At 45.0% G+C, this 15,316-nt stretch overlaps 1 protein-coding gene across 1 annotated transcript in view; it reads right to left on the bottom strand.

The window, feature by feature from the left end:
* LOC121578313 (protein FAM53B) overlaps nucleotides 1-11,706 on the bottom strand; it is a 42,355-nt gene extending 30,649 nt beyond the window's left edge. The window contains exon 1 of the mRNA XM_045218669.1: nucleotides 11,516-11,706. Within this exon, the coding sequence (XP_045074604.1) occupies nucleotides 11,516-11,533 (18 nt within the window). The 5' untranslated portion in view covers nucleotides 11,534-11,706. The remainder of the gene's footprint in view (nucleotides 1-11,515) is intronic.
* Between the last annotated feature and the right edge of the window lie 3,610 nt (nucleotides 11,707-15,316).

The following is a 15,316-nucleotide window of genomic DNA, read 5'->3' as shown; positions in this document are numbered from 1 at the left end:
AAATCGATGGACATCAGAGTAGCCTATATAGACCTACAGTGGGATAGTTCTACCGGTCATTAGTAAATGACTAAAAATGTAAAAATGTAGGAAGCTTATTGGTGACCAGACGCTGTAAGCATCAGATCAAATGTACAACTTTTAAAAGGGATAATGTGAGATTCTGGCTTCCAGTCATTTCGCTAGTTAGCATTGACTCACAAAAACACCCCTTAATTCCTTCATACTGCACGCAGAGACATACAAATGGTACCCACTAGTTCATCAGAGACATACAAATGGTACCCACTAGTTCATCAGAGACATACAAAATGGTACCCACTAGTTCATCAGAGACATACAAAATGGTACCCACTAGTTCATCAGAGACATACAAATGGTACCCACTAGTTCATCAGAGACATATAAAATGGTACCCACTAGTTCAGAGACATACAAAATGGTACCCACTAGTTCATCAGAGACATACAAATGGTACCCACTAGTTCATCAGAGACATACAAATGGTACCCACTAGTTCATCAGAGACATACAAAATGGTACCCACTAGTTCATCAGAGACATACAAATTTTACCCACTAGTTCATCAGAGACATACAAATTTTACCCACTAGTTCATCAGAGACATACAAATGGTACCCACTAGTTCATCAGAGACATTCAAATGGTACCCACTAGTTCATCAGAGACATACAAATGGTACCCACTAGTTCATCAGAGACATACAAATGGTACCCACTAGTTCATCAGAGACATACAAATGGTACCCACTAGTTCATCAGAGACATACAAATGGTACCCACTAGTTCATCAGAGACATTCAAATGGTACCCACTAGTTCATCAGAGACATACAAATGGTACCCACTAGTTCAGCAGAGACATACAAATGGTACCCACTAGTTCATCAGAGACATACAAATGGTACCCACTAGCAGTGGCGGCTCCTGAAAAAATTCTCAGGAGGGGCAATTTTTCTGATGATTTAGGTGACCTACACACATTTTAAAAAAGATATGTCCAGCAACAACATGAAGACAGGGGCAGCATATAAGTCAATACCAGAAGCATTTATTGACTGATCTCAAAAGTGTTGGCTTACCAGGGTTGGTGGAGCCCTCAGTTTCATCTTTGCCTCGCAAAGCTAACTCAAACACTCCGCAAAACTTCACACACTGGATTAGCCGGCTGAGGATGTGGCGGTTCTTGCTAATGTCGTAGTAAATATATTTGTTATAGTGAATATGGAATATGATATGTTGAGTAAAATGTTGTGCTAAGATCTATTTAGGTCAGGAGCTGGTTATAAGTTCTGTTCCTATCCAATAACAATGGACAAAAGGGTCCTATCTTGTCAGCCTTGTCAGCAGGTGGCCAAGGACAACACCCACGCCATAGGCCTCTCAGTTCTTCCAACTCACGAGTTCTTGCTCTGAGGACACACACACACACAAACACACACACACACACACATCATCACTGTTAAACACACACACACACACACACACACACACACACATCATCACTGTTAAACACACACACACACACACACACACACACACACACATCATCACTGTTAAACACACACACACACACACAAAAATCCCCTCTCTTAGGCTGAACATTTGAAGACAGAGAACCCGACTCAGAGCCAATGCAACAGTGACAGTAGCCTGGAGGGGACCTCGCCCAACTCATCAGGACCAATCAGAAGATCAGAACTACTAGATTCAACCTACTTCATTTATTGCATAAAATGTCTGCACACAATGTTTCGGGCTCTCTTCAGATAATAATAATAATAATAATAATAATAATAATAATAATAATAATGCCATTTAGCAGACGCTTTTATCCAAAGCGACTTACAGTCATGCATGCATACATTTTTGTGTATGGGTGGTCCCGGGGATCGAACCCACTACCTTGGCGTTACAAGCACCATGCTCTACCAGCTGAGCTACAGAAAGTGGATACTCATGGATGCGCATCGCAATTGTAAAATGTCAACACAATTGGAGACACCACGTCATTTTTGGAGACATGTTATTGACAGTAAACTATTGTAGATGCGACTGCTAACTAAATAAAACATTTTAGCTGGCTAGCTAATCATCTTAGCTAAATGTGGGGCAAACAATTCAGTTATTTACCGTTAATTTGAGGGATTGGGGTGAAAGAAATCGAGTTACATAGTGATACTTTACGATATACTGTATTGACAATATCGCAATATTTTAGCGCTAGTTGGCTGTACCTGCACCAAAACACCATTATTGTTCCTTCATAGCTTGTTCTCAATCTTTTCACATTGGGAGCCAATTTGTTTTCAGCACTTTTATTTCCATGACTGATCAAAACTCGTTCTCATGGCTTTCTGATCCCTCTGCAACAGACATATGGTGCGCAATAAAATCACAGTATCGAATCGCAATACGTATAGAATCATGAGACTCGCAATGCTGATGCATATATCTTATCGTGAGGTTCCTGGCAATTCCCAGCCCAAGTTCATTTGCCACAACAAATCTCTTCGCTAGCAAACGTGATGTCTTCTCCAAAACGGCAATGTGTCTCCAGCAATGTTTACTTTTTTGACGTTCTATGGCATCTCCACTTTCCAAGCATATATGACCACATGTAATATTTTGGTAAGTGATGCAAATAGTGAACTATGTAGGGCCAGGATGTAAAATATATGTAGCTGCAGCAATTTCTCTTATCTGATCAACACTAACCTCATCGTTGTGGCGGCGGACAGCTAGCCTGTATCCCTCATCCAGTTGAGTGAGTGGCAATGTCTTTTTTCGTTCGTACCAATTTTTGGAAAATCCTCGGGTGTAGGACTTTCCGCCTTTAGTAGAAACCTGTTGAATTATTAAATTTGGTCTGGGAGGTCCTAATTGTTTCGTTGCCAATTTATCTTCATTTGTTCGCCGACAAAAAGACACAATCCGCTCTTTTCTCAGTTACGTTCATGGTTACGTAACGTATGACGAAAGCGCGTAAGTGCAAGCCCACAGACACCCATTGAGATTGTATTGAAGGCTCTGAAATTTGAAAAAAATAGATTTTACATGGGAGTCTATGACAGACTTCTGGGCGATTTTCAACCTGACTGAAATCGCCCAAAAAGGGGGGGGAGCCATTTGAAGCACGACTTTAGCCTGATTCGACATTTAGTGGCAGTGTGGCACTGTGGCAGATCAGACGTATAGATTACAACACTGATAACTACTGTTGCCGTGATATAATTGATTAGAAAAAAAATCCCTTCCTTTTCCCGTTTGGCAGTGCGTCGCCCATATCGCCCTATTGAACAGGCCGCCCCTGCCCACTAGTTCATCAGAGACATACAAATTTTACCCACTAGTTCATCAGAGACATACAAATTTTACCCACTAGTTCATCAGAGACATACAAATGGTACCCACTAGTTCATCAGAGACATTCAAATGGTACCCACTAGTTCATCAGAGACATTCAAATGGTACCCACTAGTTCATCAGAGACATACAAATGGTACCCACTAGTTCATCAGAGACATACAAATGGTACCCACTAGTTCATCAGAGACATACAAATGGTACCCACTAGTTCATCAGAGACATACAAATTTTACCCACTAGTTCATCAGAGACATACAAATTTTACCCACTAGTTCATCAGAGACATACAAATGGTACCCACTAGTTCATCAGAGACATACAAATGGTACCCACTAGTTCATCAGAGACATACAAATGGTACCCACTAGTTCATCAGAGACATACAAATGGTACCCACTAGTTCATCAGACCCTGGGTAAGTAGAACAAAATGCCAGAATGTCGCAGTATCCCTTTAAATACCCAGCGTTAAGTTAGGACTTGCCAGACTAAAGTGTTTTCAGCCTATACATTGTCCTGCTGTAAATCCCCAGTATTGTTATTATATAGGAGACTGAACAGCTTGAAGGAAGCCTGACAATAAGGCTAATCCAACAAACTTCATGAACTCTTGAGAGTCTTGTGGGCAAATACCTGTTGACTCTTGTCCTATAATACTCTTATTTTTCTAAATGGAAATAAGCCTAGGTCTACACATTAATTAGCCTGATCCCAGATCTGTTTATGCTCTATAGCCAAGTCCTATTGTCGTTGTCGTTGTCACGCATGGCAGTGACCCTAGCAGTTAGCAAGGCAGCAAACACAGGTCTGGGACCAGGCTTAATTGCACCCAAAAATAAGATGTTAGGAAGAATTGCAACCTTCCTCTTCCAGTACTAGGCCTACATTCGTTCAGACATGGCTGTGTTCTCGACCAGAACCAGGGTCAAACCATCTCAGGATTGTAGCCCTTTTCTCTGTCCTGGTGTCTGCTAGCTAGGCAGTGAGGGGCTGACACAGGCCCAACAACTCCACCCCCGGGGATGAAGCCCAAACTCACCCATTTATGCTACTGCTAGCTGGTGATCAAGTAGCCTGGTCCCAGATCAGTTTCTTCTGTCTTGCCAACCACTATGGTCATTGTCATACGTGTGAGAATGACCATAGGAGTCGGCAAGACAGCAGAAACTGATCTGGGACCAGACTAGCGCTTGAGAAAAGAATGCGCACAAACACACACACACACCGACCCTCAGCTGCACAGAGCGAGGAACTCACTGAAAGAAGAACTAGTCATGTTCCTGAAAGTCTCTACTAACTCTGCTATTGGCTGCTGTTACATTTCTTCCAGCGCTGCATTCAGCTTGGGAAACGACTCGTACTTCGTCTCATGCTCATTGGGTGCATGGGCCCTAGACGTTTTCCCTATGTCGTGACGGTCTATGTTGACATGGTATATAATAACGGGCAGGACACCGTGGGAACAGCAGGAAGACTAAAGATTGAGAAAAAGAAACTCGGGTTCAGACCTTTTGTTGCTGCGTCAGCAAATTTTTCACTGTTGTGAAATGAAAATATTTGTATGATACAGAACCTTGACCCTAGACAGTTAGGCCTGGGTTGGTGAACATGTTGTATACAAAGTTGTCAAAGCAGGATTTGGGGTGGTTACAGTGCTCTGGAGATAGCAGTACATCAATTAGTCCTGTTATTGCCAGGCAGAGGGCCCAAAATATTTAGGCTTACCAAACCACATTACAGAGAGAAGGAGACTAGGCGTCGTCTCAGGTTCCCCTGAAGTTGACATGCGGACATGACAGTTCCAAAATGTGAAACACTATAATTCTACCGTACCAAAACAAATCTAGGTTGGGTGCACCCTCACCTCGCGGTGCTGCGTGCTACGCCACTGCTTATAACTATAAGTTAAGTATAAACTATTAAGAAATCTAAGAAGTGTCAAATAAATGATATCCAGCTCAGGGCTCCAGCTATGTGTTTGGTTTGCTAACTTGCTAGCTAAGTGGCTAGCTGTCAAGATCAAGCTTCTTGGTTACAGCAGAGACATTCAATCCCGTTCTGGATCAAGATCCCGGTTGCATAAAATTGTTTTGTGCGTCAATAACAATTTAAAGCCGTGTCTGACAGACTAGTGGGACACAGTAATGGTTTAGGGTTGAGGAGGTCCTGGGCCATATCTGAGAGAATAGTGGGACACAGTAATGGTTTCATAAGCATGCAGCTGCCCCAGCCACTTACCATAAACACAAAGACCCACCCAGCAAGCCTATGCATGGCAGCCAAGGCAAAGAGGCCTGCTTTTAGTGGGTTTACTTTCTATAAAGAAGGCCTACAGCCTGCAACAACAACAGCCCTGTATTCATGGGTTAGGAAACAACAGCACCATGGGTTAGGAAACAACAGCACCATGGGTTAGGAAACAACAGCCCTGTATCCATGGGTTAGGAAACAACAGCACCATGGGTTAGGAAACAACAGACCTGTATACATGGGTTAGGAAACAACAGCACCATGGGTTAGGAAACAACAGCCCTGTATTCATGGGTTAGGAAACAACAGCACCATGGGTTAGGAAACAACAGCACCATGGGTTAGGAAACAACAGCCCTGTATCCATGGGTTAGGAAACAACAGCACCATGGGTTAGGAAACAACAGCACCATGGGTTAGGAAACAACAGCCCTGTATACATGGGTTAGGAAACAACAGCCCTGTATACATGGGTTAGGAAACAACAGCCCTGTATACATGGGTTAGGAAACAACAGCCCTGTATACATGGGTTAGGAAACAACAGCCCTGTATACATGGGTTAGGAAACAACAGCCCTGTATTCATGGGTTAGGAAACAACAGCACCATGGGTTAGGAAACAACAGCACCATGGGTTAGGAAACAACAGCCCTGTATACATGGGTTAGGGAAACAACAGCACCATGGGTTAGGAAACAACAGCACCATGGGTTAGGAAACAACAGCCCTGTATACATGGGTTAGGAAACAACAGCACCATGGGTTAGGAAACAACAGCACCATGGGTTAGGAAACAACAGCACCATGGGTTAGGAAACAACAGCCCTGTATACATGGGTTAGGAAACAACAGCACCATGGGTTAGGAAACAACAGCACCATGGGTTAGGAAACAAAAGCTCTGTATTCATGGGTTAGGAAACAACAGCACCATGGGTTAGGAAACAACAGCACCATGGGTTAGGAAACAACAGCCCTGTATTCATGGGTTAGGAAACAACAGCACCATGGGTTAGGAAACAACAGCACCATGGGTTAGGAAACAACAGCCCTGTATACATGGGTTAGGAAACAACAGCCCTGTATACATGGGTTAGGAAACAACAGCCCTGTATACATGGGTTAGGAAACAACAGCCCTGTATTCATGGGTTAGGAAACAACAGCACCATGGGTTAGGAAACAACAGCCCTGTATTCATGGGTTAGGAAACAACAGCACCATGGGTTAGGAAACAACAGCACCATGGGTTAGGAAACAACAGCCCTGTATTCATGGGTTAGGAAACAACAGCCCTGTATCCATGGGTTAGGAAACAACAGCCCTGTATACATGGGTTAGGAAACAACAGCCCTGTATACATGGGTTAGGAAACAACAGCACCATGGGTTAGAAACAACAGCCCTGTATTCATGGGTTAGGAAACAACAGCACCATGGGTTAGGAAACAACAGCACCATGGGTTAGGAAACAACAGCCCTGTATACATGGGTTAGGAAACAACAGCCCTGTATACATGGGTTAGGAAACAACAGCCCTGTATTCATGGGTTAGGAAACAACAGCACCATGGGTTAGGAAACAACAGCCCTGTATACATGGGTTAGGAAACAACAGCCCTGTATTCATGGGTTAGGAAACAACAGCACCATGGGTTAGGAAACAACAGCACCATGGGTTAGGAAACAGCACCATGGGTTAGGAAACAACAGCCCTGTGTCCATGGGTTAGGAAACAGCTACAATAGGTTGGTTGATGTCTATATAGGCCTACATGGTTCAGAAACAAGAGAATGGTGGAGGTCTTTAAACAAAATGTATTTCCAGGAACCCTGTCAACGTCCAGAGAGAGAAACGTCTACATGAATATGAATGTCCATTAAAGTAACAGGACCAACCTACACTGCAGGTAGCGCAGGCCTACTGAATGTCATGAGATAACAAGGGAAGAAGCCAGCATCCCAAATGGTACCCTATTCCCTATATAGTCCACCACTTTGGACCAGAGCCCCTCTACGGGCCCAAAAGTAGTGCACTAGAAAGAGAACAGGGTGCCATTTGGGACGCAGTCTAAAGAGAGTCACCTTTCTAGATGTTAGGCTTGTCAGCATTAGGCCACGACTCTTAGTGGTTAGGAGCCTTGTGGCAGTAACCGAAAGGTCGCTGGTTCTAATCCCCGAGCCGACTAGGTGAAAAATATGTCGACGTGCCCTTGAGCAAGTCACTTGACCCTAATTGCTCCTGTAAGTCGCTCTGGATAAGAGCGTCTGCTAAAATGACTAAAATGTAAAAATGTTAAATATCTAGTCCATGGGAAGGTGAGGTACTGTGAGCAATCTAGAGACACTCCCAGTCAACCTTTAACTGCTAACTATATTGTCACCGACCTACTTAGTAGCGTACATGGATAATTACTGCAGGAGTCATCTGTCTCTCAACATCCCGTCACTGCTGCCTCAGCAAAATGGAGCCTTATGACTTTAATAACTAACCACCACTGACAACATATTCTGACATCGAGTTGTGATACAGATCAAGAGGTGTACCACATGTTATAATTGATGACTCAAATGCTGGACTGCCTACCGTGAATGTTTCCCCTCTCTGGTTCCACTTCCTCAATTAATATTATAAAAGGCTTACTACCCAAATACGCCCAAGCAACCCACACAAACTATCTAGCCCCGGCTGTTTCCCAAGTCCCTCTGAAAGGGAAAGGAGCTTGGCAAGCTGGTTGGTGTTGCAGGAGCCCACAGAATGTTACACTCAGGCTACAGAGCAGACAAGTTTTAACCTTTGGGGAAAAGGCCACAAACTGCTAAATACTGTAATAACACAATGTGAATAGACCTGCTTCAAAAAAACTAGTTCGCGTAGCTAACTGCCTCCGAGACCGCCACTGCTAACTGCCTCCGAGACCGTCGCCGCTAACTGCCTTCGAGACCATCACTGCTAACTGCCTCCGAGACCGTCACTGCTAACTGCCTTCGAGACCGTCACTGCTAACTGCCTTCGAGACCGTCACTGCTAACTGCCTCCGAGACCGTCACCGCTAACTGCCTTCGAGACCGTCACTGCTAACTGCCTCCGAGACCGTCACTGCTAACTGCCTTCGAGACCGTCACTGCTAACTGCCTCCGAGACGTCACTGCTAACTGCCTCCGAGACCGTCACTGCTAACTGCGTCCGAGACCGTCACTGCTAACTGCCTCCGAGACAGTCACTGCTAACTGCCTCCGAGACCTGCCTCCGAGACCTGCCTCCGAGACGTCACTGCTAACTGCCTCCGAGACCATCACTGCTAACTGCCTCCGAGACGTCACTGCTAACTGCCTCCGAGACAGTCACTGCTAACTGCCTCCGAGACAGTCACTGCTAACTGCCTCCCGAGACCGTCACCGCTAACTGCCTCCGAGACGTCACTGCTAACTGCCTCGAGACCTGCCTCCGAGACCTGCCTCCGAGACGTCACTGCTAACTGCCTCCGAGACCATCACTGCTAACTGCCTTCGAGACCATCACTGCTAACTGCCTCCGAGACCATCACTGCTAACTGCCTTCGAGACCGTCACTGCTAACTGCCTTCGAGACCGTCACTGCCTTCGAGACCATCACTGCCAACTGCCTCCGAGACGTCACTGCTAACTGCCTCCGAGACGTCACCGCTAACTGCCTCCGAGACCGTCACCGCTAACTGCCTCCGAGACCGTCACCGCTAACTGCCTCCGAGACGTCACTGCTAACTGCCTTCGAGACCGTCACTGCTAACTGCCTTCGAGACCATCACTGCTAACTGCCTCCGAGACCGTCACTGCTAACTGCCTTCGAGACCATCACTGCTAACTGCCTTCGAGACCATCACTGCTAACTGCCTCCGAGACCGTCACTGCTAACTGCCTTTGAGACCGTCACCGCTAACTGCCTCCGAGACAGTCACTGCTAACTGCCTTCGAGACCATCACTGCTAACTGCCTCCGAGACGTCACTGCTAACTGCCTCCGAGACCATCACTGCTAACTGCCTCCGAGACGTCACTGCTAACTGCCTTCGAGACCGTCACTGCTAACTGCCTTCGAGACCATCACTGCTAACTGCCTTCGAGACCATCACTGCTAACTGCCTCCGAGACCATCACTGCTAACTGCCTTCGAGACCATCACTGCTAACTGCCTTCGAGACCATCACTGCTAACTGCCTCCGAGACGTCACTGCTAACTGCCTCCGAGACCATCACTGCTAACTGCCTCCGAGACCGTCACCGCTAACTGCCTCCGAGACAGTCACTGCTAACTGCCTCCGAGACCATCACTGCTAACTGCCTCCGAGACGTCACTGCTAACTGCCTCCGAGACGTCACTGCTAACTGCCTTCGAGACCATCACTGCTAACTGCCTCCCGAGACCATCACTGCTAACTGCCTCCGAGACCGTCACCGCTAACTGCCTCCGAGACCGTCACCGCTAACTGCCTTCGATCCCTCTCTCATCTGACAACTTCGATGTTGATCGGCAAAAAAAAAAGTACAGTATTCAGATACAGGGCAAAATATAAAAATGGTGTGATTCATACACATCATTGTTATAGAAAAAGTTGAATAGCAAGCTAACATCCTGTCGTTGACCACATTATGGGTCCAGGTTGGATTGGATAGCATGTCAACCCGACCTACCTGAGAGGAACATTATGCACATTCTCTTATGGTAACAATAAGTTCTGAATAAGTGGAATGTTAACGTCTATAAAATGCAGCTTGATACACAATATGGACCAAAGATGTAGGTTCCTGCCACAGGATCTGCTTGCCAAACGATGGTAACAATGCGCCCAATTACAACAGCCGTTCAAAAGTTACAAACACCCCCCGTATCTCCCATAGTTGATTCTGGGTTGATTTGCTTGAAGGGGACTGCAACGCAGCAGTACACAGCCATGCTTTAAGGGGACTGCAACGCAGCAGTACACAGCCATGCTTTAAGGGGACTGCAACGCAGCAGTACACAGCCATGCTTTAAGGGGACTGCAACGCAGCAGTACACAGCCATGCTTTAAGGGGACTGCAACGCAGCAGTACACAGCCATGCTTGAAGGGGACTGCAACGCAGCAGTACACAGCCATGCTTGAAGGGGACTGCAACGCAGCAGTACACAGCCGTGTTCAGACCGGATACATAAACGCAATTCCATGGTTTTGAGAACAGAAAGGCATCTCTCATAGCAGGACTTTCCAACGTCCCACCTCTATCTAGCAGACTGTTATAGTAGAGGCTAGTCGGTGGTAGTAGGTACCCTAGTTGTCATGTTCAGCCCATTAAAACGAGATACTACAGAGCCATGCTGTTTCCCAGGCCACGACACAACGTTCCTCGAAGGCAGTTAGTTAGTCAACACTTTTTAGTTTGAGAAAAAAACTGAACATTAAAAAAAAGTGTTATTCGCAGTACAATACAGAACATTCAACCTCGCCTTTCTTTGACAGCTGTGTGAAAATGTTGCTACATTTCATCACATCAATTGTTAAAATTTACAATGAGGCAATGTTAATCAAACATAGTTACCTCTCATGAACCTCTTCGCTAGTATGCCAGTTGTTTTTCTATGCTTACTAACTAGGCTGCATAACTGCCTAGACAAAGGGAGCAAGTAGAAAACTTTGTAGCTAACTTTTTCTTAAATAATAAACAGCTTCCTTCCTATGCTGTCAGACATAGTTACATAGCAAGCTTTATGGCGGAATAATGACTTGTTAAACCATACAACACGATTCTTACTTTGACATAAGCCTACCTCGGGTTAGGCACGTTTCCTACTAGTTAGCTAGCTAGTTAACCTAGAATCTCCAAGCTGAAAAAGGTACAACTAGTTAAACAGTGTTTTAACTCACGAGAATCAGGCTGCACATCTCGACGGTCCAATGCCTGCCTGACTCCCACACCAACTGACAGTTACAAATGCCAAATCATCTTCAAGTTTTTGCAAAAACATAGCTACCGCAAGAAGGCAACCACTGAGCTCAAAGTTATGCGGGGACTGGGCACAACTACCAAACATCCACTTTCTACATTTGCACGCTGTGACAACATGCACTTTTGAACGAACCATTTATCACTAGTAGGGGTGGTCGGTCATATCACGAACAAGGTTTGTCTATATGACTATATCGTGAACTTGGTTGTCGCGCATTTAGCGATAAGTTATGTGGTTATGAACGTTTTGATACGGCCAATAATCAAAACTATGTCAAGATAGTGATAGATACTGTACCAGATTTTTTTACCAATCAACATAGCGCCCGCCTCACCTAAACTATGGTCTCATCCACACTGCAGTAATCGAAAGCACATAAAAAGAAGCAAGGTTTTAATGTTTGTAATAATTGTTGTCTGGTCATAAACAACTTTGTGAAAAACGAGGTCATATGTACAAGGGTGTAAACCATTATAAAGGACTGGTTAATAGCCATAGACATATTGCCAAAACTACTGAAATATGTTAGATACTTTTTTAGAGTGATTTTCTGAGCAAATAGTCTCACAGTGGTAGTTTTTTTTACAAGTATTTTCAAATGACCTAACAGCATAATGGGTTGGGATGATGTCACTGGAAAACCACCAGATATTTGCATAATGTTATGCAGTATATGTCAATAGAACACTTGTTTTGGTCCAGGAAAAGTTGCAAATGTGTTCCAATTTATTTTAGGGTTAACCGAATTTCACAACTAGACATGTTTCATTACTTATCCTAATTACCAGATTAGAATAGGAAGGTCTTGTGAATGACCAGTTTCTGCTGACCAGAATGATGAGATATGTCCTAATTAATGATTTATATATTACACTAGATTACCTCCAGGGAGCGCTGTTTTGAAGCCTCCATGCCTCCATCTTGGCACTCCCCCACCGTTGTAAAAAATATTTAGAAAACTATAGAAATGCATTCACAAATGTCTACATTTGTTTTTGCCACGTTTATTCAGTTATAGACACCTTAATGCATACTTTAAATTATATTATGTGAGCTAAACATTCAAATAAAATATATAAAAACATTTTCCTTAAAGTTTAATTTTTTGAAAGTACTAATGTTACTGTCCCCACTAAAACAAAAAAATACTTAAATAAATGTAATTTTATCCTTGAAACATTTAAATGAAATACTGTAGAATTCCATTCATTCCTATGAAGGACTTATTATTATTATATTATAAGGACTGCTTCTACTGGGGAGTGACAATATGGCCGACTAATAGCTTTAAAGCGTGCCATTGGCCAATGCATAGCATCAGCAATCCAGGGTTTATATACATCATTGGTCCTCATGTAGAGCGAGTCATGGGTTAAGTCCAAAATGGCACCCTATTCCCTATGTAGTGCACTACTTTTGACCAGAGCCCATACTTTTTGACAGGCAGATGTGTGGCGAGATGCCGGCGGAAGCTTTGAATAGGTCAGTAGCCAACAGAGTTATATGAGAAGAATGAAATTGCTACATTTATGTAGATATTATAAACCGAGTCAATGTGCGGGGGTACAGGTTATTCGAGGTAATTTGTACATGTAGGTAGGGGTAAAGTGACTATGCATAGATAATAAACAGAGAGTAGTAGCATTGTAAAAAAATGTAAATAGTATGGGTGGCCATTTGATTAAATGTTAGGCAGTCTTATGGCTTGGGGGTAGAAGCTGTTAAGGAGCCTTTTGGACCTAGACTTCGCTCGCTGCACGCTGTGCGGTAGCAGAGAGAGAACAGTCTATGACTTGGGTAACTGGAGTCTTTTTTGGCCTTCCTCTGACACTGCCTAGTATATAGGTCCTGGATGGCAGGAAGCTTGGCCCCAGTGATGTACTGGGCCGTACACACTACCCTCTGTAGCGCCTTACGGAAGGATACCGAGCAGTTGCCATACCAGGCGGTGATGCAACCGGTCAGGATGCTCCGATGGTGCAGCTGTATAACTTTTTGAGGATCTGGGGACCCATGACAAATCTTTTCAGTCTCCCCGAGGGGGAAAAGGTGTTGTCGTGCCCTCTTCACGACTGTCTTGGTGTGTTTGGACCATGATAGTTTGTTGGTAATGTGGACACCAAGGAACAGTGAAACTCTCGACCCGCTCCACTACAGCCCCGTCGATGTGAATGGGCATGCGTGCGCGGCCCTCCTTTTCCTGTAGTCCACGATCAGCTCCTTTGTCTTACTCACATTGAGGGAGAGGTTGTTATCCTGGCACCACACTTGCCAGGTCTCTGACCTCCTCCCTATAGGCTGTATCATCGATGTCGGTGATCAGGCCTTCCACCGTTGTGTCGTCAGCAAACTTAATGATGGTGTTGGAGTTGTGCTTGAGCCACGCAGTCGTGGGTGAACAGAGAGTACAGGAGGGGACTAAGCACGCACCCCTGAGGGCCCCCGTGTTGAGGATCAGCGTGGCAGATGTGTTGTTGCCTACCCTTACCACCTGGGGCGGCCCGTCAGGAAGTCCAGGATCCAGTTGCAGAGGGAGGTGTTTATTCCCATAGTCCTTAGCTTAGTGATGAGCTTTGTGGGCGCTATGGTATTGAACGCTGAGCTGTAGTCAATGAATAGCATTCTCACATAGGTGTTCCTTTTGTCCAGGTGGGAAAGGACAGTGTGGAGTGCGATTGAGATTGCGTCATCTGTGGATCTGTTGGGGCGGTATGCGAATTGGAGTGGGTCTAGGATTTCCGGGATGATGGTGTTGATGTGAGCCATGACCAGCCTTTCAAAGCACTTCATGGCTACCGAAGTGAGTGCTACGGGGCGGTAGTCATTTAGGCAGGGTACCTTCGCTTTCTTGGGCACATGGATTATGGTGGTCTGCTTGAAACATGTAGGTATTACAGACTCGGTCAGGGAGAGGTTGAAAATGTCAGTGAAGACGCTTGCCAGTTGGTCCACGCATGCTCTGAGTACACGTCCTGGTAATCCATCTGGCCCCGCAGCCTTGTGAATGTTGACCTGTTTAAAGGTCTTACTCACATCGGCTACGGAGAGCGTGATCACACAGTCGTCTGGAACAGCTGGTGCTCTCATGCATGCTTCAGTGTTGCTTGCCTCGAAGCGAGCATAAAAGGCATTTAGCTCATCTGGTAGGCTCGCGTCACTGGGCAGCTCGCGGCTGGGTTTCCCTTTGTAGCAGTTAGTATAGGTAACATCTGAAACACAAACAGGTACTATGTTGAAGTTTGAACAAGTCAGACTAAACCTACCTAATTCCTAATTCTGTTCTCCCCGTCGACGACTGTTGGTGAGCAGGCAAGAGGTGAGGCTGGAGGTGAGGTCTTTGCCAGAGCCCGTCACCAAAGATACTGGTTGGTCACACACACACACACACGCATTACATTATCAATAGTGGTTATGATTAGCCTGGTGGAGCCAACCTGATCGCTGCGGTCACCTTTCTATTTCACTTCAAATATCATCAAATGTTACGTGAAATAGAATGGTGAACACAGCAATCAGGCTGGTTCTACCAGGCTAGGTTATGCCCTGAGATTATATGCATCTTTAGAGAAATGGCAACGTTGCCATTACTGTTACTCGCAGTTAGTCAAAAATAGCTAGCAATGCTGATGTTAGCTAGCCAAATACAGTTGTCCCCTCAATCTTAGTTAGCTAGCTCTAAAGTTATACCGCATCTAAGGTCAATCTGGCGACATCACAA

The sequence above is a fragment of the Coregonus clupeaformis genome, unplaced genomic scaffold (assembly GCF_020615455.1).
Source record: "Coregonus clupeaformis isolate EN_2021a unplaced genomic scaffold, ASM2061545v1 scaf1717, whole genome shotgun sequence".
Classification (NCBI taxonomy): Eukaryota; Metazoa; Chordata; class Actinopteri; order Salmoniformes; family Salmonidae; genus Coregonus; species Coregonus clupeaformis.
The sequence above is the reverse complement of the archived record's forward strand: the minus strand, read 5'-3'. Positions and strand labels throughout refer to the sequence as shown.